We start from the raw sequence: 19700 nt of genomic DNA, 5'->3' as shown, positions 1-19700 counted from the left end.
GATCCCTTGTTTTTATTTTTAGCTCAGCTGATTCAGGGGGGCGCCTTGAAAGAGAACTAGACTAGTTCTTTCTATTATTTTTTGTGTTTACATAAACTTGACTGTGCACGTCAACCGGTTATACCTTTAAATATGACACCAATAGCTTTCTCGGTTATTTTGATAAGGGCAAAAGACAACTCTTTATTATGAACCCAGTTTTTTAGAACACCTTTCCTAAACTCATTAAATTAGCTAGGGATAAACTATCACAGTGGCTTCAACTGTTTGCTTGTATCCATCAAACAAAAACGCCAATTAACAAATTTATCACATAACATGATACACACACACATATATATATATATATATATATTTTTTTTTTTTTTACTAAATTGATAAGTCAGACATAATGATGAATAACTGAAGCAAGATTCACCGGAAATTCGGCCCCACCCGGAAGTTAGTAAATACATATAGAGTGAACAAAAGGATGGCTGACAGTGGTGCTCAGGTCTTAGTACTCGGTGGTATGTATTCGTGACCTCAGATCGCCTGTGGGCTGTGACACATTGTGTGATAGTTCTGATTTTTAGTAATGTAAAAATTGACGGTTTCTGTAATTGATCCACAAAAAAAAATCTGATTGAAGTATTATTTGTCCAAGCACCACAATTTTTAAGTTTTATCACAGATATCAGTTAATTAAATTATGTAACACTGTTGTTTATATTTTAATTTAAAAAGTCAAAATAGCCAAATAACTTGTATATCAGCACAGCATTATCTGAATATAATTATATATTTCCAATTTTTTTATGAAGTGTCAGTAAAGAAAACTGCCCTAAATGGAAAGTTTATATACATGAATATTTTATATGTATAATAAAATGCATATATATGATATTAAATTAGAAAAAGGATTGAATGATTAATTAATTAAATCTCAATTTTTATATTTTTAATGAAAAGAAGTATATTTATTTTAGGCGTAGGATTTATTGGCAGAAATCTTGTACATTACATAGTTAGCAATGGACTTGCTAAGAAGGTAAACCATTTTATCTCCCTGCATGGTATTAAGGGTACTATCTCTTCCTTTTAAAGTATTATAAACATTAATTGAATAGACATACTCCAAATTACTCTTAAAACCATTGTTACATTTTCAAAATAATATACCAACTTATAAACTTATTTTTGCATGCAAGCCCAAAGTTCTTATTGATTGCAGTGAACATGGCAGGTAGTCTGTTTATAGCTAGTGCATCAGGTTGTATTGATCAAAATAATATATTCTACCATAGTCACTTTATACTCTATGCACACCCGAGAAACAAATTGCATATCTAAAATTCAAAAATCTCTATGTACTTTAGTGGACTGATAACAGGTTCTTAGAGATCACTGATATGATATGAGTCATGACACTGGTCCAAAATGTGTTTTTTTTTTACCATCATATCTTACAGGTACGAGTTGTAGATAAGATTTTGCCAGTAATGGGATACCTTAATAAGGAGCATCAAGTAAGTACTCCATGTATTGAAATATACATCCTTTTTCTTCATTGAAAAAGTGTCAGCTAATGTCAATATAAAATGTGTTTTGCAAATTATTTTAATATATCCTGTCACGCAGGGGCGGATGCAGAGCTATTTACTGACAGTCTTCCAAATTATCTTTGTTGATTCATCCTCCAATTGTGACCGTCTTCCAACAGAAAAAATTAAATACCAGTCATGTAAACTTGAAAATCTGACCATCTTCCGGAAGACCCAGAAGACGGCCTAAATCCACCCCTGACTGTGATATAAAGCATTTGAGTGTTTGGTATACGGTAGCCATCGCCTGTAACAGGTGTCCTGAATTAGCTTTGGCACATGCAGGCAAACAATGTTATAATAATGTCTATTCATATCAGAATGAACTAAGTTAGCCCAAAATAGAGGAAAATGCATTGATTATCAGATGACCAAAATTGCTCTATGATGAGTGAAAAATCAGAGGTTGGGAGAACTGTATCAAATTGTAATCTTGCTCTTATCAGTTAGTTTATTTCTCAATGTGAAACTTATGATCTGTGCTTTACATTTTGTTTCAGGAGTCATTTAGTAAGGTGGAATTCAGACATGGCAACCTAATGAATTCAGGTAAGTTTTTGTTATTTACTGATGCTATCAAAGTTAAAATTAAATTAAATTAATTTAAATTTAACTAATTAAAGTTTAAATTAAATATATTAAATTATAAGCATGATATTTTACAAGCCAGGTAACAATGATTGCTTCATTGTTATTAGTGTTTTTGTAGTGTAATATAGTGTTATTAATATTTAAATGGCTACTTTGATACACTTTCTCAAAAAAAAAAAAAAAGGTTGCAAGTTGATAATGTAAATGATCATGTAGAGAATTATATTATTTAGATGTCTAGGAAGTAGACTAAAGAGTAACAAAGTTGTAGAATGGACTCGATGCATTACTGTTTACTACAGATTCAGTTGACTCAGCATTCCAGACAGAGGATGGATCATTTGATTTTGTTATAAACTGTGCTGCAGAGACAAAACATGGTTTGGAAGACATAGTAAGCAGTGTTATAAATTTAATTTTAAGATTGAGCTATGTTAACAGCATGTGATATTAGAAAAAGACAATGAACAATGAAGGGGATTCAAAATGCATTAGATCTATATGCTGGTGCTGCATGGGGGTTGTTACGTGCATTGTATATTATTTATAAATGAATTGTAATATACAACATACATTTTGTGCTAATAATTGATGCAGATATTTTGTACTTAAGGTATACGAAGAAGGTGTAACATTACTGAGTACAACCTGTGCCCAGGTAGCAGCTAAACATGGGGTCAAGAGATATATAGAACTTTCCAGTGGGCAAATGGCTTCTACAAATAAGGTATTAGTATCAAAACTGTTGACTTTCTTAATGATACTTGGTTTTCTTTGATTTTGACAAGACTTGTGCTTTTACTGTTGGGCATTTGATTCTTCCCACGAGATTATCCCAATAATTAACTGTAGTTTTTAAGTTAGAGAAAATATGGATCAAGTTAAAATCTAGGGTTATTTTATCTTTACAGTTTCAAATAGACAATTTTTTCAAATTGAGATTGGATCCTGTTAGATGGCTAAGGTGTATTGGGTCATCATAAGATGAAAGCATCAAACATGATACTTAAGTGTGTTACTAGTTTTTTACAGTTTTTACTAGTCAGCAAAGTATGTTTTATACAATTTTAGAAACCAATGAAAGAAAGTGACGACTGTGATCCATGGACCAAAATTGCAAAACACAAACTAAGGGTAGAAGAAAAATTGACAACCATTCCAAATTTAGACTATATATGTGTGCGGCCTGCCATAGTTTATGGAAAAGGAGACAGAACAGGGTTAAGTGAGTAGCAGGGGCGGATTGAGGCCGTCTTCTGGGTTTTCCGGAAGACGGTCAGATTTTCAAGTTTACATTAACAGGCATCTTATTTTTTCTGTTGGAAGACGGTCAGAAATGGAGGATGGATTAACAAAGATAATTTGGAAGACTGTCAGAAAATATCTCTGGATCCGCCCCTGAGTAGCCACTGTGAATGCATTCCAATTTGGACAGTAATGTTATCAAATTAGAAATATTCAGTATGACTAATGAGTTATGCAGTTGTTATAAAACTGTAGCATTGAGATGTGAAATAGCAGTAATAAAGAAAAGTAGATTAATTGATGAATTCAAGTGCTCGAATACAAACATTTTGTTTAAAATACTAAGAATGACACAATTATTTTCCAGCCCCAAGGTTAGTGATTGGTGCTGTTTACAAATTTCTTGGAGAGAAAATGAAAGTGAGTAGTTGTTTGAGTGGGTTAGTTAAATTTGTTAAAAATTTTTTGTGTAAAAGTTGGTTTATAAAAATAGAATTGAATAATTTCATTATATTAAATTGTATCTAAACTGAATTGTAAAGCAAATAGGCTTATTTATTTTATTACACCAGCATTTGTCAGGTTTACTTTGGAACCATTTTAAAAAGTTTTACATTGCCCTGTTTTTGAATATTTCATTGAAGTGAAGAACATTATATCTTTTTTTAAAAGCTTCTTTGGGGTAAAGATCTGAAGATGAATACAGTTCATGTGGATGATTTGTGTAGGGCAATTTGGCACCTTCTTTCCCACGGTAAAACTGGTGAGGTGTACAATATTGTTGATAAAGGAGATACAAGTGAGTAACATATTTCTCATGATTTTGATATCTAAAAATATGTGGAATAAAAATTTAAGGTGGAATTAAATGTTTAAATGACACTTTTATGCAGCATAAGGCTGGCTTTTTGGTATATCTTTTACATCGTATTGATTTGAAAATTTTTTATACAATTGTATCTTGATTCATTTGTCATTCTGAAAAAAAAAAAGAAATAAGTTATTGCTTTTAGGAAAAAAGAATTGTTTTTTCTTATTTAAAACTTTCTAAGGTAAATTGAGTAACAACATTTATTTTAGCCCAAGGGTTGATTAGTGAATTGGTATCACAGGTATTTGGGATCAAGTATGATTTTGTTGGCAACACCCTCATGAACTTAGTCAAGGTAATGTGTTAAATTTGTAAAAGTATTGCATAAGATGGGGAATAAAGTAGAGATCATAACATGGAAGAGAAAATTCAAGAAATTTTAAAAGTGAGTGAATAATAGCCTATGTATATATATATATAGGCAAATAGAAATTTATGAACAAATAGGTAAGTATGTTTCAGTGCAAAATTTCTTTTGATTGCAGCCTGAGGACTTCAGTGAAGTTATTGAGGAGATAAATGACAAGCATATGTCACCATGGGGACAGGCTTGTCAAAAAGAAGGCATTGTCAACACACCTCTAAATCCTTACATGGATCAGGTAAAATAGAATGAAAAACTATTTATTTAACTGTAACTGATAAAATATACCTTCGAACATAATTAAACAGATCCCCACAGCATTATGGTTTCCGTTGTTAAAGATCAGTTATTTTGGATTAACAACAAAACCATCATTGCAAAAGTAATTGTAAGTATATGTCTATCTTATAATTATGATTTCCCTTTCAGAATGCAATGCAAATAAATGAAAATGGTTTATGTTTCAGGAGCTCCTGCTAAATAAAAACACCTATTTAGATGGCCTAAAGATTGAAGCTACAGGATTTGTTTTTGAGAAGCCGAAAGTTAATTTTGCATTGCTTAAAGAGGTAATCTATAATTGTGTACTCCTTTGTTATTATATTAAAATGTCTTTCTCCAGAATATTTACCTGAGATGAACTTCCTACAAAGTCGGCCCAAAAATCAGTTCCCCAATTTCAGCTTATGATATGAATTTTTTCTTGTAAAAATTGTTTGTCTTACCTAAGAACCAGATGGCTTTTAAAATCCCTTGGTAAATAGATATTTTACTGTACAAGTATATATGTTTCAATAGCTTATGCAGCAATTTATTTATTTACATAATAATATTTTTCATTGTAGGTTCTGGATGACTTCATTTCAATGGGCATTTTCCCATCGTCATTTTCTAGATGACTGTCTGCTGGGGAAATCTTCAGTTGGGATTTTGAATTCCTTTATACAAAAACCATTTAGATATAAAAGTAACACAGATATTTCCACATAAAACTGTAATGCAGTGTAGCCATGATCTCAGATATAATTGTTTAATTGTGTATGTTTCAACTTACATGACTGTTTAAGTGCTTACAACGTTTACATTTTAATCAGTCCGGTTGCTTTGAATTATTTATATAAAAAAAAAAGAACTTTGTGCAATCAGATGTGCTCACAATTATTTATGGCACATTCCTTAAGTTTATTGATATTATGTCTTCCCTTTTCTTTCTTTCTTTCTTTTTTAGTATAAGAGATGAACATGTTTTGCTTGTTGTTAATATATTGACTTTTTGTCTCATTGTATAGGAATCAGGTTCATATACCAGGGCTTGCTTTATGACCCAGGTGAAAGGTTTACCTCATATACATAATTCACATTAATTTTCAATTTTTAAATCAAAGCAAATGCTTTAAAATGGGCTATTTAATCTTTTTGTTTAGGCAGTTATTTATTTTTAAATGTAATTGATTTCAATTTGAATTTTTTTTTATATTATTGTAATCAACTTAACATGTTTTAGATATGAAACTTTTTATCAAATAACTTGCAATAATTTTGTTCCTTAGTTGGCATCCATCTAAATTGTATGGGAATATTTTAAAAACATATAATATGTAATTAACATATTTCTGTGCAACATTTTTAGGTAACCAATCTGTTCTCGTTAATCTCAAACCTTGCAGGTCTTTTTGTTAAGCCCTGTCTACTTAATTTATTTCCTTAGGGAAATTAAGTTTACAAATAATCAAAATTTAAAGCACAAAGGCCAACTTAAATTACATTTAGTTCTCGTAACACATGCCAGTTAGTCAGATTAAAATTGGCATTTACTTTAAGAAAAGGCAAGATTCTAGTAGGATTTTTTTCTATATTATCTCCAAAACACAGCTGATATTAGTCCAGTCAAACAGTATATGACATGTAAAGAAAAGATATAATGGTATATATTTTCATTTTCTCAGTGTGCAGTTTTGATAGTAAGTCTATTTTTATGGAAAATCTGCCCTTGTATCAGGGCATTATGTATCCACCAAGCAGTCACTGGCAGATTCAAGTTTTGCTTAACATGCATTTTTTTCATGTATCAGCTATTTACATGTCTGAATTTTAAGCTTAAACATGATATTAACTTGATTGCAATTATGCATTATGAGAACAATACGTTCCTTTGTACAGTGACATAAATATGTGCTGTAATTGCATCTATTCCTAATACCTGCAACCAATTGTACTGTAAAGGTGTCAACTTATTTTTAGACAGTATAAAGAGAAGACCTGTAAGGTAGATTACCATATCACTTATCAAGGAACACAGACAATACTTCAATGCCTAAATAACAATTAAGTCTAGATCATATCACCTGTATGTGAGAATGATACACTTTTCAGTTGGGCTAGTAGATTTCAATTTAACCTTTGATTTTAGATTTTATGATATGTCTGTATTAGGATAATGGTCTCCAAGAAAAATGTTCCTGGTGGGTTTTAAGCTTCAGAGCATTATTTCAGCAAATGACACTAATTGTATAACTATTGACATTTATGAAGTGCAATAATTTATTGCTCACAAGCTTTCATTGTTACTTTGCTAGCAGTTAGTGCAATTTTGAGAAGCAAAATAATATAAATTTTAAAATCAGTTACTGTAAGGTTCAGTACAAATAAAACTTTGCATGTAAAATATTGCAAAGACATCTGGAAGATTCCTAATCATTCAATTATAATTCATCCATAATCCTGGAGTCTCTCAGTTAAGATGACCCATTATGTTTTATATGGTTTTCCATTAATTGTCAAAGATATCCCAAAACATCACTGTTGTGTAAGATGATATTGACAAGGCCAAGGAAACTCTTGTAATACAATATGAGTTCTTTTATTAGACAATTTATACATTATGTTATAAGCTATTATATGATCTAATGTATTACACATAGTTCACAAAAGCCTGACTTTAACCCCCTTACTATGTTACATATGGATCAATAAGTAATGGTTTGAGAGGATGAAAAAGGATTTTTAGTATGCCAGTTCCTACAAACTCCCCTTATCAACTACAACACAACCAAATCCCATTCATCGATCATCAGAGTTTGTTTAGAAGCTGGTTATTCCGACTGATGAAACCGTAATGATTAACATATCTATTCTGTACACTGCTTTACAAAATAATTCCAATCCTGTACAAAAACCAAGAAAAGATTCCCTGCACTTGATCTGAACATGCAGTTTACTAAGCATTTCAAAAAAGGAACTGCAAACTTTAATTTATCTACATGCAAAAATAATCCTTTCATGGATGACATATTAAACAAATGGCCTTTTCTCTGCAGGGTTTTTGAAATAATCGTTGCTCCTGCAACTCTGGTACATTTATAGCACATGCAAGCAGAATACAAAAGATATCAAACACCATTTTGTTTCCTGCTGCAGCAATTGTACAATAAATTTAATACATATAAGTTAAAATATTTTGATATTTCTGTCCATCTCATCCTACCAGCATAGCCTATGATCAATTCCTTTGTAAGTGACTTTCATTAACTGATGGTGTAACAATGTTTGAAAATTTTAATTTATAGAAGCATTGAAGACAACTTCTATGTGAATATTATAAGAGAATGGACTGCAACCCATATGACAACCAAATATTTTCTCAATCATTCAATCAACTTGTTTTGCTAAACCACGGGCAATTTTAGATAGAAATGAGCTAAAATTAAATTAAACTGTGCTCATTAATTTAGCTTGATCACAGAACAGTCTGTTGTTCTTTACATGGTTTTGAAATGTCCGTTTAATACACTTAGTGATATAATTCCAATGTTCTGCCTCAATGCACCACTGCTCTTACAATGACTTTTGATAACGTATCAGTTCTCGTGCACGCTTACAGTCAAATATTCAAGGTCACCAGTTTCTTCAGCAACACTGTTTTTTGGGTTGCGAGTTATCTGTCGGGGCTACTTGTATTGTTCTAACATCATTGCTTAGCGTATTGTCATCATCTGGACTGTCACGTATCTGTTTCTGTGATACAATCTTATAAATTTCTGAAATTAGATAAAAAGGTTTTTTTTTTTTTTAATTATAACACTAAAGAGACACTTTCACTGTCATGTATCTTAATCGTATGGCTCATGTAACATGCAGCATATTTCTTATTTCAAAACTGTTATGTATCAAGCCAATGTTTTTAAGCTTTATGAACAGTTTTCAATTTTACCTGTTAGAATGTTTTGGAAGGCTGCTTCAACATTAGTGGAATCCAAGGCTGATGTCTCAATAAAGGACAAGTTATGTTTTTCTAAAAGAAGGAAAAAACTCGAAGTTAAACGAAATGCGTCATAAATGGAAAAGATCATATAGTGTGTCATCAACTTATCCTTGATAAATGAGCTTCCTGCAATGACAAAAAGTGTTTTGGGGTAATATATCAATCACTGGATCATTACTTGTCAATCCAATATCACAACAGGATATTATTAGCTACAACAGTAAACATAAATTTGGCCAAGGTTAAAATCACAGAATCATATCACAGACATTTAATAACAATTTGACTTCATGAAACATGTCACTGGTCTAATAAAAGTTGCCTTGCAGTCGAAAAAATTCTCGTTTTATAATCTGTATGTGCAGAAGGTGCATGCTCATAAAAATTTGCTTTAAGGTGAATCTTTATTTAACAGATAATCACCTGCAAAGGCCTTGGCCTCATCTGTTGGGACTGCCCTCAGATGTCTCAAGTCACTTTTGTTACCAACTAACATAATCACAATATTGTTATCTGCATGGTCACGCAGCTCTTTCAACCATCGCTCCACATTTTCATATGTTAAATGTTTGGCTATATCATACACCAATAACGCTCCGACTGCTCCTCTGTAGTACCTGGAAAATAAAAAGGAAATTGTAGAAAAGTACAATCAAACAAAAGCAAACCTTTTTTCTTTTGAAAATCATAAAAATAAATAATTATCAAAACAGAAACTGACATGTAGGAATATTAATCAGACTAATTTAAGGAGTGCAATAACCCAATCAGGACAGCAGACAGTTGACTGGCCAACTTGCATTAAAAGAGAGAATCTTTTACTAATCAAAATATGCACAAAATGATTCTCCTGATTGGATTCTTCTTTCATGAACTGGCTATGTGTCATCATGTCAAATAGTCCAACTGCTCTTTAATTTTCTTTAATACACATCACAACTGAAAATGACATTCCATCCTTGTTATTATCAGATTAAAATTGACGAAAAAAATCCACTGGATTCACTGCCACCCTATCATGCATCACATAATATTGTTGTTAACCTTGGCATTCATGTAGGATTATGAAGCTCAGTTACTTACGCACTAGTTATAGCCCTATATCTTTCCTGGCCAGCAGTATCCCAGATCTGAGCTTTGATAGTTTTACCATCAACTTGAATACTCCTGAAAATAAAAATTAAGAAAATATGAGCACATACAAAAGTCATGAGAAGATCAAATTTGTTAGCCTTGTAACATGTGCCTGGTGTGAAAGGAAGAGGTTGCTTTAGAGACCATTCCCACAGATATTTAGATCGATCTACTCCCCTGGGGAGTCTCACTAGATTGCTGTCAGCTTAATCGGCTTAAATGACTGTCCCCCCCTACTAAAAGCTGTAAGGGGGTAATTAACTTTTGTGCGCGCTTGGCTCCCAGAAGCTGACAGCAATTTAGCGTGAAACCCCAGGGAGTTAGGTCGATCCACATGGATCGATCTAAATCTGTGGGAACCCAGTCTTAGTTGTCAATTCATTTTTTCATAATCTGCTAATAAATATAAAAATTTAATGATCTGTTGTTCTATTTCTTATTATTGGAGTCAATTGTTTGGTTGCTTTTCTGCTCAACAACTGCTGCATCAGACTCAACAAGGTGATATCTGCTCACATTACAAAGCCCCCAACACCTTACTAATGAAAACCAAAGGCCCTATTATCACACAAAGTACTTGTACCCATAAGATCAATGCTATGTGCTTGATTTATGTGCGTTTTCATGAAAACAGATGAAATCTTCCATGAATATTTCCCTGGCAATATAATCAGTGCAGCTGCTCTATGCCTTATCTGCACCTGTTGCCCACCCCTACTAAAACATGACCTTACTTTTTCTAGCCAAGCTATTGATATTCTATAATGCTATAATGGGTAACATTGTATTTGACCCGTTTTGCCTATGTTATACACAGTAAAAATTTGTAAAAAAAAAAAAAAAACTGCTGAAACATCTTTGTGTTAGTGAACCAGATCACTTTCTGTTGAAAGAAATATCTTAACTTTCCCTTTCAGTCACACCTTGATTATGCTTACCATACCTTAACTTTGACAGTTGATAGGTTACAAAACATCCTTTGTTCATTTTAAACATTAAAATAAAAAATGCTTTCAAATTCTGTGAACATTCCATTAGTTTTAAAAACATCTATACCATGGTCTGTATATATGTAGAATGTGCCATATGAATTATTATCATCATGTACAGATAGTGACCAAAAATAAAACCTGTGGTTTGATCTTTCCAAGCTGAATTCCATATCATATGTAGGTTAAGTTATATTCATTAATTTGATTTCCTCATGAAAAATCTAGGGCACAAAAATACCATACAATAGACAAAGACAGATTGCTGATGACCGTCATTAATCAACACACAGGCTAGGATAGGAATCCCTGCTTAGCTTAAAAGCCAGAGACAATATTGTTTGTAATAACAACTGGCACTAGGCCAGCCTGGTAAGTGAAGTTAAATATGAATCTAACTGGACTGAAGTGCCAACAAAATTTTGCTCAAGTTGGAGATACTCTGAATGTATCAGCAAAGGAGGTCACCAAAACTGAAATTGGAATAATATACAGCATGAACCAAAGACAAAAACTACTTTTTTGTCTAAATTATATATAGGTGGATAACACTAATATCTAATATCAAAAGTATCCAAAGCCAAAGCCCAATCTTTAGCATCTAAAACAAATTATCATGTCAACATAAGCCTATCATATCCATGCATATGCAGATACTTGGACAAACCAGCTTGATATATTGTTTTCCATCTGGGCCAAGCCAAGCCAGCCTAATGACATGCCAGGGCTTCATAAATGGGGCACTAGTTGAGCAGGTGCTTGAATGTTGAGCTGTGTGTTCACGGTTGATATAAATGGACAGTATCAAGGAATTATGATGGACAGTTGGACATATACATTAAATCATTGGGGGCTGACACATCAATAAGGAATTTCCAAATATGTGCAAATCAAAGTGGAAGACTAATACTCTTAGTTTACTTTGTAAATTGTATTATCATAGAATTGACACTTAAGGCTAATCTGCCTTCAAATGATGAAACTGTGAGGAGAGAGGGAAAACATGCCTTGGTGTATGTCAATATTCAATAATTATAAAGGGGGATGTTCAATAATTAACTTTTTTTAGAAAAGCAAACATTTTGTTGGAGCGTTTTTTCTTTCTTCATTACTTTATTTTGGTGTGACTACTTCAGCCCAATATACTGATGACACTCAATTGTAAGTTAGGTCAAGCTCAGTTATCAACATGATGCGAGTAGCACACTGAGAGTAAAAAGATACTAGTTGCTGTTTTGGTACAGAATTTAATTGCATACTTGAAGGATAATACCTACCTAGTAGCAAACTCTACTCCTATTGTGCTTTTACTCTCCAAATTAAATTCATTTCTGGTAAATCTGGATAACAGGTTACTCTTACCAACACCAGAATCTCCGATCAAGACAACTGAAAAGACGAGGAAATTTGGTTAAAATGCAGTTTTATTTCAACACTCATAATTTTGACAGTCCCACACACATTTCTATCTACCCCTAAAGATAAAAGCTTAGGGCACAAGGCTTATCAAATCTAGAATGCACTAACCTTATATAGAGCCATTTCTCATGAAGGAGAAGAGAAAACAATAAGGTGTGTTATTTATTATTAAGTCTTCAGTTGTTGTAGCTGAATGACATCATATCTAATTTAGCATATCTTACTAGTGTCCAAATATTTTGTTATCCACTGCCACGTATGATACATAGATCAATGCATGTAGATATAATAGTAAGGTGAGTCATATGGCAGAAATGCCATCTTGTAAAAAGGGTGTACATAATCTGTCAACTCTAGCCAGTGTTCTACTTTTACACTTCTGAATAACTATATAATGGCATTTTATGCAAAGAAAATCTTAGTATAATTTACGAAAAAAACAACTGAATGATTTCTCTGATAACATGTTTATACATCAGTATAATTTCAAGGTTTTGGTTAGGTTTGCATTTACTGACACTGACAGTTTCGGACCCAAAAGTGGATTGACAAAATTAATAGAATGAGCCTTTTCTGCCATTTATCAAGTCGTCTTAAGGGGTAAACTGAAAAATACTATCATCAAAAACTGTGAGAAGACTGATATAATCTCTATTTGAATTTCGTATGTTCTTTACATTCAAACTTACCCTTGAACAAATAATCGTATTCGTCATCTTTTGCCATTTCTACTTCCTGTAAGCCTCCGAGGGGCTATATCGCTTGGTCTGTGATGTGTAGTCTCACAATAGCCAGAAAGGTGGTTATTAGTATTTCTTCTTGATGTATACACCCACTTTCGTATATAAATTGTGCCGGATGGTTTCAAATACTGGATGATTTGTACGATTTCTTAATCAAAACAAAACTCCTTATCCAATATGGCGGACTTAACGCCCCTTCCTGGCACAATGGTGACGTCAGACTAGTGTGTTTGTTGTGGCGCTCGCATTGCGTTTTGTAGTCTACAGTTTTTTTATTCCGCCCTAGTAGTGCCAATATAGACTATAACAACGAAATATATAGACTCCCGCGCGTCGCATTTCGCAGTGTCCTTAGTGTTGATGTTTGCATTTTCCCAAGAGCAAAAAACTGTTAGATCTATCGTAACATACATTATACGGGAGTACCGGTATATCTATTTATTTTATTTATAAAAGTTATTTGTTAACATGATAAGACACATGCAGTTTCTGACAAAGGAAACGCCTCCCTCTGTTTCCGGTTTTTTTTCCAAACAGAAATATTTAAGCCCTTATTACTAATAATAATACTAATAACATAAGTGGAAAATAATCATAACCTGAAAGAATAGGAAGCGCCCCCCCCCCCCCCCCCCCCCCCCACACACACACACACACACACACACACACCAGCCTGGTAGAGGGTATGGATGCACCATGAATGGTCATTAAAATCTTTAAAAAAAGGTATAACAGTTATTTTTATGGGAAAGACTGTAAACAATAAGGAAGTATCTCAGGGGTAGAATGTTAACTCATATATTTTTTTACTATGGCAAAAGCTCTCAGTTAAAGAGAATGTGCCCAATTTACAGATAAACCCATGAAAATCTGGCAAACATACAGACACCATACAGGAAACAAGGCAGCAAAGCTGACAAATGTTCAGACTTTACATAAAAATATTGCACAAAATTTTGATGCACTATTACATAATGCTTTAAAGCAGATTAATCACTTTTACCTCCTTACATTATGTACTACAGGTAACATGGGCATTGAGAAACTAGCAAGTGTTTCAGTTCCATGGGATATAAAAGCCACTGAAAATGTGAAAAAAAATACACACACAAAAACAAGGCAGCAAAGCTGTCAAATGTACAGACAAAAAACAGGAAATAACTATGCACAAAATAGGCTACTGTCAATTCTGATGCAAAAGTACATTATGTTAAACTGCAAATTCAACATCAAATTTTAATTATGCTCAACAGGTAATACCAATGTAAGTAAAATGTGTAACAAGCATAAGGCTTCAGGCCCATGGGAGTTCAAGTTCACACTTTGAAAATGTATAACTTCCAGAAAAAGAAGCCAATTAGACTACTTTTCCAACTCAGGCTGCATTTTAGTCCTGTATTTCTTTTTTGAAAGTTTGGCAATTATAAGTAACATGGTTTTCCCATAATGGTCATCATGGCAGCAGCACCCAAAATTGTGTTTTCTTCTATTCTGATGCAATATTACATAATGGTTAACAGCCTAATGACCGTCAATTTTTAATAATAAAATATACGTATCATGGATTTTCAGAAAATGTGACTAGCATGGGTCTTCAAGCCTGTGGAACTTCAAACTCACACCTTGAAAATGCCAATATGTGAAAAATTAAATTTTCACAAAAAAACTGTTTAACTGGCAGTAAGAATTACCAAGCAGCCAAAAAGTAAAACTGCCTTCCACTTATCGTGTTTATAATGAAAGTGCGACAGCGACAGCGACGACAGGCGTAGGTGATGGCAATATGTACAGACACATCTGTACATATTTACTGTACTGTTTGAGAACAGTAAGTGACATGGTTTTTCTTAAATGGTCATCATGGGAGCAGTGCCCAAAATAGGTTTTTTTCAAATTTTGATGCAATATTACATAATGTTTAACAGCATAATGACCATCAATTTTTAATAATAAAATATTAGTATCATGGATATTCAGAAACTGTGACTAGCAAAGGTCTTCAGGCCCATGGAACTTCAAAGTCACAACTTGAAAATGCCAAAATGTAAACAAGACAGCACTGTTCTGAAATGTTTTATTCCATTTTTAACAATTTTTAACATAAAACAAAATTAACAGTTTACTGCCATTTTTATACGATCAACTAAGAAAATTGATGAGATGGGAAAAATATCAATAGAGCAGTGTTAAATGTCCAATTTCTTCCATTCTGAGATTCTGAACATAGTGAATGATTGAACCTGACAAACTGCAATGATATGAGTTTATTTCCATTTTTGAAACTTTATTACACAATACATGATAACAAGTTTACCATCATTTTTACAAAATCAACTAACAATGTTGTAAAGATGCAGGAAATGTCAAACAAACACTTTTACGTATCTTATTAATTAAATAATGAAACTGTTAACATGTCTAAGAATTGAATCTGAGGAAATGTGAAAAAACAGCATAACTTCTAAAATAATGGCCCGATTATGCTGATTTTTTTTTAACTCAACCTGTGTTTTAGCAGGATTGACCACTCCTGTGAGTTTAATGACAATTGGCCTGTCTGTTTTTCTTATATTGTGTTTACAATGTTGCATATATGCTGAAAAGTGAAAAAAAGCATAACTACTTAAATAGTGGCCTGATGATGACGGTTTTCGAACTTGACCTGCGTTTTAGTAAGATCGATTACTCCTGTGAGTTTCATGACAACAGGCCAATCGGTTTTCCTTGAAATGTGTTTACAGTGTTGCATATATGCTGAAAAGTGAAAAAAACAGCATAATTTCTACAATAATGGCCCGATCATGCTGATTTTCGAACTTGACCTGCGTTTTATGAATATTCATCAGCTCTGTAAATATAAAGCCAAAAATTAAATTGCCTTCCACTTATCATGTTTACAAGGAAAGTGCACGGCGCCGGCGACGGCAACGACGGCGACGGCGACGACAGACGCAGGTGATGGCAATATGTACAGACACATCTGTGTCTGTACATAATAATAAAATATTAGTATCATGGATATTCAGAAAATGTGACTAGAAAAGGTCTTCAGGACCATGGAACTTCAAAGTCACACCTTGAAAATGCCAATATGTGACAAATTTAATTTTCACAAAAAACTGTTTAACTGCCAGAAAGAATTACCAAACAGACTGCATTGCCTAATTAAACTGTATCTTAGTCCCATGTTTCTTTCCTGTAAGTTTGAGAACAGTAAGTGACATGGTTTTCCTTAAATGGTCATCATGGGAGCAGTGTCCAAAATAGGGGTTTCTTCAAATTTTGATGCAATATTACATAATGTTTAACAGGATAATAACCATCAATTTTTAATAATAAAATATTAGTATCATGGATATTGAGAAAATGTGACAAGCAAAGGTCTTCAGGCCCATGGAACTTCAAAGTCACACCTTGAAAATGCCAAAATGTAAACAAGACAGCACTGTCCTGAAATGTGTTTTTTTCCATTTTTAACAATTGTTTAACATATGACAAAATTAACAGTTTACTGCCATTTTTATATGATCAACTAAGAAAATTGATGACATGGGAAAAATATCAATAGAACAGTGTTTAATGTCCAATTTCCTCCATTCCGAGTTTCTGAACATAGTGAATGAATTAATCTGACAAACTGCAATGATATGAGTTTTTTTTCCATTTTTGAAACTCTATTATACAATACATGATAACAAGTTTACCATCATTTTTACATAATCAACTAACAATGTTTTAAAGTTGCAGGAAATGTCAAACAAACACATTTACATATCTTATTAGTTAAATAATGAGACTGTTAACATGCCTAAGAATTGAATCTGAGGAAATGTGAAAAAACAGCATAACTTATAAAATAATGGCCCCATTATGCTGATTTTCGAACTTGACCTGCGTTTTAGTAAGATTGATTACTAATGTGAGTTTCATGACAACAGGCCTATGGGTTTTCCTTGAAATGTGTTAACAATGTTGCATATATGCTAAAAAGTGAAAAAACAGCATAACTACTAAAATAGTGGCCCGATCATGCCGATTTTCGAACTTGACCTGCGTTTTAGTAAGATTGATTACTCCTGTGAGTTTCATGACAACAGGCCTATCGGTTTTCCTTAAAATGTGTTAACAGGGTTGCATATATGCTGAAAAGTGAAAAAACAGCATAACTTCTACAATAATGGCCCGATCATGCTGATTTTCGAACTTGACCTGTGTTTTATGAATATTCATCAGCTCTGTAAATATAAAGCCAAAAAGTAAAACTGCCCTCCACTTATCGTGTTAACAAGGAAAGTGCACGGCGCCGGCATCGGCGACGGCATCGGCGACGCCATCGGCATCGGCGACGACGGCGACGACAGACGCAGGTGATGGCAATATGTACAGACACATCTGTGTCTGTACATAAAAAAAGATTATAGTATAAATAAATTGCCTCTTTACCAAACAAAGGCACTGAGAAAATTTTAAGTAAAACAAAAATACTATTTCGCAGTTATGGGGCAAACATCACCAAAATTGTGCAAAAAAAAAAAAAAAAAAACAGAATAATTACTGTAAATAAAACCAAACTGCCCCTTTGTCACTCAGTGAATTTAAAGTAAAAACAAAATACAGTTTGAAAGTTATGGGGCGACTGTGACGGCGACAGCAACAACACAGACAGATGGACCAATCAAAATATATACAGACACATATACGCTTGTATATGTGAAAATGTTTGGCAAAGCATTTTATGAAAGTAACAGTTATGTTTTCCTGCTTTAAACCACAATTTCTTTTGTGGTTGTTGGGTGAATCAAAAGAAATTCTATATCTTTGCATAAATATTTTACTAAGATTCAACAGATACACAAACAAGTGTACATCTCAACAAAAGTTCTTCAACTTGATACCCACAGCAAATTTAAATTGTAAATTTATACTAGAATAAATTAACATCTTTCCTGGCATCTACTTCAAGTTTTTGGCTTTGGCATCAATGTCCAGTTACTGCTTTTCGAATGGCCTTACGAAAATCTGGCGTTCGTACAGCATATATAAATGGATTCAATGCAGAGTTGACAGCAAGCAAAATTCCCAAACAGAAGCGAACATTTATAGCAATAACCGAGTATTCCAACCGCATAAGTGCATGGATGGCAATAAATAACATAAAAGGGACCCAGCAAACCAAATAACAAAACTCAATTAGAGCAACAGTCTTGCAGAGTTTAATTATCTGTGAAGAAATTGGCGTATGTCTGTCAATTGCATTTTGAGGTGTCAGTATCCTGTTGGCATTTCGAGATCCAATTCTGTTCTTCTGTTTTCTGATTTCCTTTATAATTTTGGTATATAAAACCAAAATGCTGACTGTTGACAGGATGAATGGTAGTGAAATAAACCAAGTAATAAAATCCTCTTTCAGAATTACAGAAAATTCACAGCCATGGGATTTTTCATAGGTCCAATCCTTGTGCCACACAAATGGTATCAAAAATCCAAATATGAATGCAGGGGTCCAAATTAACGCAGTTATGCCATAAAACCATTTTTTAATATCACATGTATGATACTTCAAAGGATGGAACACAGCAAAATATCTCTCCACAGTTAGAACCAACAGTGTCAAATTACAAGCGAATGAAGAGACACTCAACAGAGAGTACCGCAAGATACACAAGGTAAGAGACTTGAGAGGTATAAAAATTGATACAATTTGAAAAATTATCTGGAATCCTAATACCAAGTCTGCCACTGCTAGACGTATCATGAAAATATTGCCACGTGTTTGCAGTTTCTGCACACATGCATAGGTGATGATGACCAACAGATTTCCAAAACATATGATGACCATGACTAGTGCAAATGCAAACACAACCAATACTTTGTATAATGTTGTCTGGTAATAGTATGGACCATTTTCACCTTCAGTATTGTTATCTGCAAAATAAAAGTCATTCCTAGTCCCATTCACTGGTATCATCATCAGGCTTAAGTTATTCCTTTGTAAGTGTGCCACTAGTTGCAGCTTTCTTTACCTCTCAGTAGTTACAAAGGCCTGCCGTTCAAATATTCATTTAATAAATTCTCCACTAAAATCTCAATCCCTGTATTTTTTAGCATTAGGCAGCAAAACCAGTCACAGCTGTTACAGCTGCTCACTTTTTCATTCTTGTTGAAAATCAATTTCACCTTCTCTTTATCTCAGCTCTTATACAATCTGAGTCAATTGCTGTGTCAGAGATTATCTGATTGTATTACTACAGGCATTGAGCTAACTAGTTCATTGCTACAGAGTACAGTATATCTAATCCTAATGCAATACAACAACTAAAATGCATTAACTTAAACATCTGCAAAACGTCTCTGAATATCATAATAGCATTTTCAATCTGCACAATGAATTACAGATAGGAACAAGAAAGAGGTGACAATAACTTTCTACTGATGCAAAGTCAACTAGGCAGCAAAGCTGGCAAATATCCAGACACCATACACAGGCCTACCCAACTACC

At 33.3% G+C, this 19700-nt stretch overlaps 3 protein-coding genes across 3 annotated transcripts; 1 reads left to right on the top strand and 2 right to left on the bottom strand.

Moving 5' to 3' along the window:
* Positions 1 to 28: 28 nt before the first annotated feature.
* Positions 29 to 7339, top strand: LOC106170709 (uncharacterized). The gene is made up of 13 exons (XM_013550679.2): positions 29 to 509; positions 969 to 1030; positions 1452 to 1508; positions 2084 to 2132; positions 2477 to 2568; positions 2788 to 2901; positions 3246 to 3399; positions 3787 to 3839; positions 4092 to 4218; positions 4500 to 4585; positions 4776 to 4892; positions 5122 to 5223; positions 5500 to 7339. Exons 1-13 carry the CDS (start codon positions 473 to 475, stop codon positions 5551 to 5553), a joined length of 1104 nt encoding a protein of 367 aa, XP_013406133.2. The 5' UTR covers positions 29 to 472; the 3' UTR covers positions 5554 to 7339.
* A 159-nt stretch (positions 7340 to 7498) lies between these two features.
* On the bottom strand, positions 7499 to 13418 carry LOC106170712 (ras-related protein Rab-11A). Its single transcript, XM_013550682.2, has 6 exons — positions 13147 to 13418; positions 12316 to 12427; positions 9999 to 10082; positions 9339 to 9532; positions 8865 to 8945; positions 7499 to 8691 (listed from the first exon to the last, which is right to left on the bottom strand). Exons 1-6 carry the CDS (start codon positions 13181 to 13183, stop codon positions 8561 to 8563), a joined length of 639 nt encoding a protein of 212 aa, XP_013406136.1. The 5' UTR covers positions 13184 to 13418; the 3' UTR covers positions 7499 to 8560.
* Positions 13419 to 18017: 4599 nt separating this feature from the next.
* Positions 18018 to 19173, bottom strand: LOC106170710 (beta-1 adrenergic receptor-like). Its single transcript, XM_087006475.1, has one exon. It carries the CDS (start codon positions 19169 to 19171, stop codon positions 18179 to 18181), a length of 993 nt encoding a protein of 330 aa, XP_086862601.1. The 5' UTR covers positions 19172 to 19173; the 3' UTR covers positions 18018 to 18178.
* Positions 19174 to 19700: the final 527 nt, after the last annotated feature.

This window comes from Lingula anatina, chromosome 2 (assembly GCF_051362555.1).
Source record: "Lingula anatina isolate TDL-2025a chromosome 2, LinAna3.0, whole genome shotgun sequence".
NCBI classification, from domain to species: Eukaryota; Metazoa; Brachiopoda; class Lingulata; order Lingulida; family Lingulidae; genus Lingula; species Lingula anatina.
The sequence above is the reverse complement of the archived record's forward strand: the minus strand, read 5'-3'. Positions and strand labels throughout refer to the sequence as shown.

Coding starts and splice junctions, on each gene's coding strand:
- LOC106170709 (XM_013550679.2), top strand. CDS start 473: ATGGCTGACAGTGGTGCTCAGGTCTTAGTACTCGGTG. Junction 1,509..2,083: donor ACCTTAATAAGGAGCATCAA/GTAAGTACTCCA, acceptor ATTTTGTTTCAG/GAGTCATTTAGTAAGGTGGA. Junction 4,893..5,121: donor TAAATCCTTACATGGATCAG/GTAAAATAGAAT, acceptor TTTATGTTTCAG/GAGCTCCTGCTAAATAAAAA.
- LOC106170712 (XM_013550682.2), bottom strand. CDS start 13,183: ATGGCAAAAGATGACGAATACGATTATTTGTTCAAGG. Junction 10,083..12,315: donor GGAGTAGAGTTTGCTACTAG/GTAGGTATTATC, acceptor TTTTATTTTCAG/GAGTATTCAAGTTGATGGTA. Junction 9,533..9,998: donor TATAGGGCTATAACTAGTGC/GTAAGTAACTGA, acceptor TTTATTTTCCAG/GTACTACAGAGGAGCAGTCG.
- LOC106170710 (XM_087006475.1), bottom strand. CDS start 19,171: ATGATGATACCAGTGAATGGGACTAGGAATGACTTTTATTTTGCAGAT.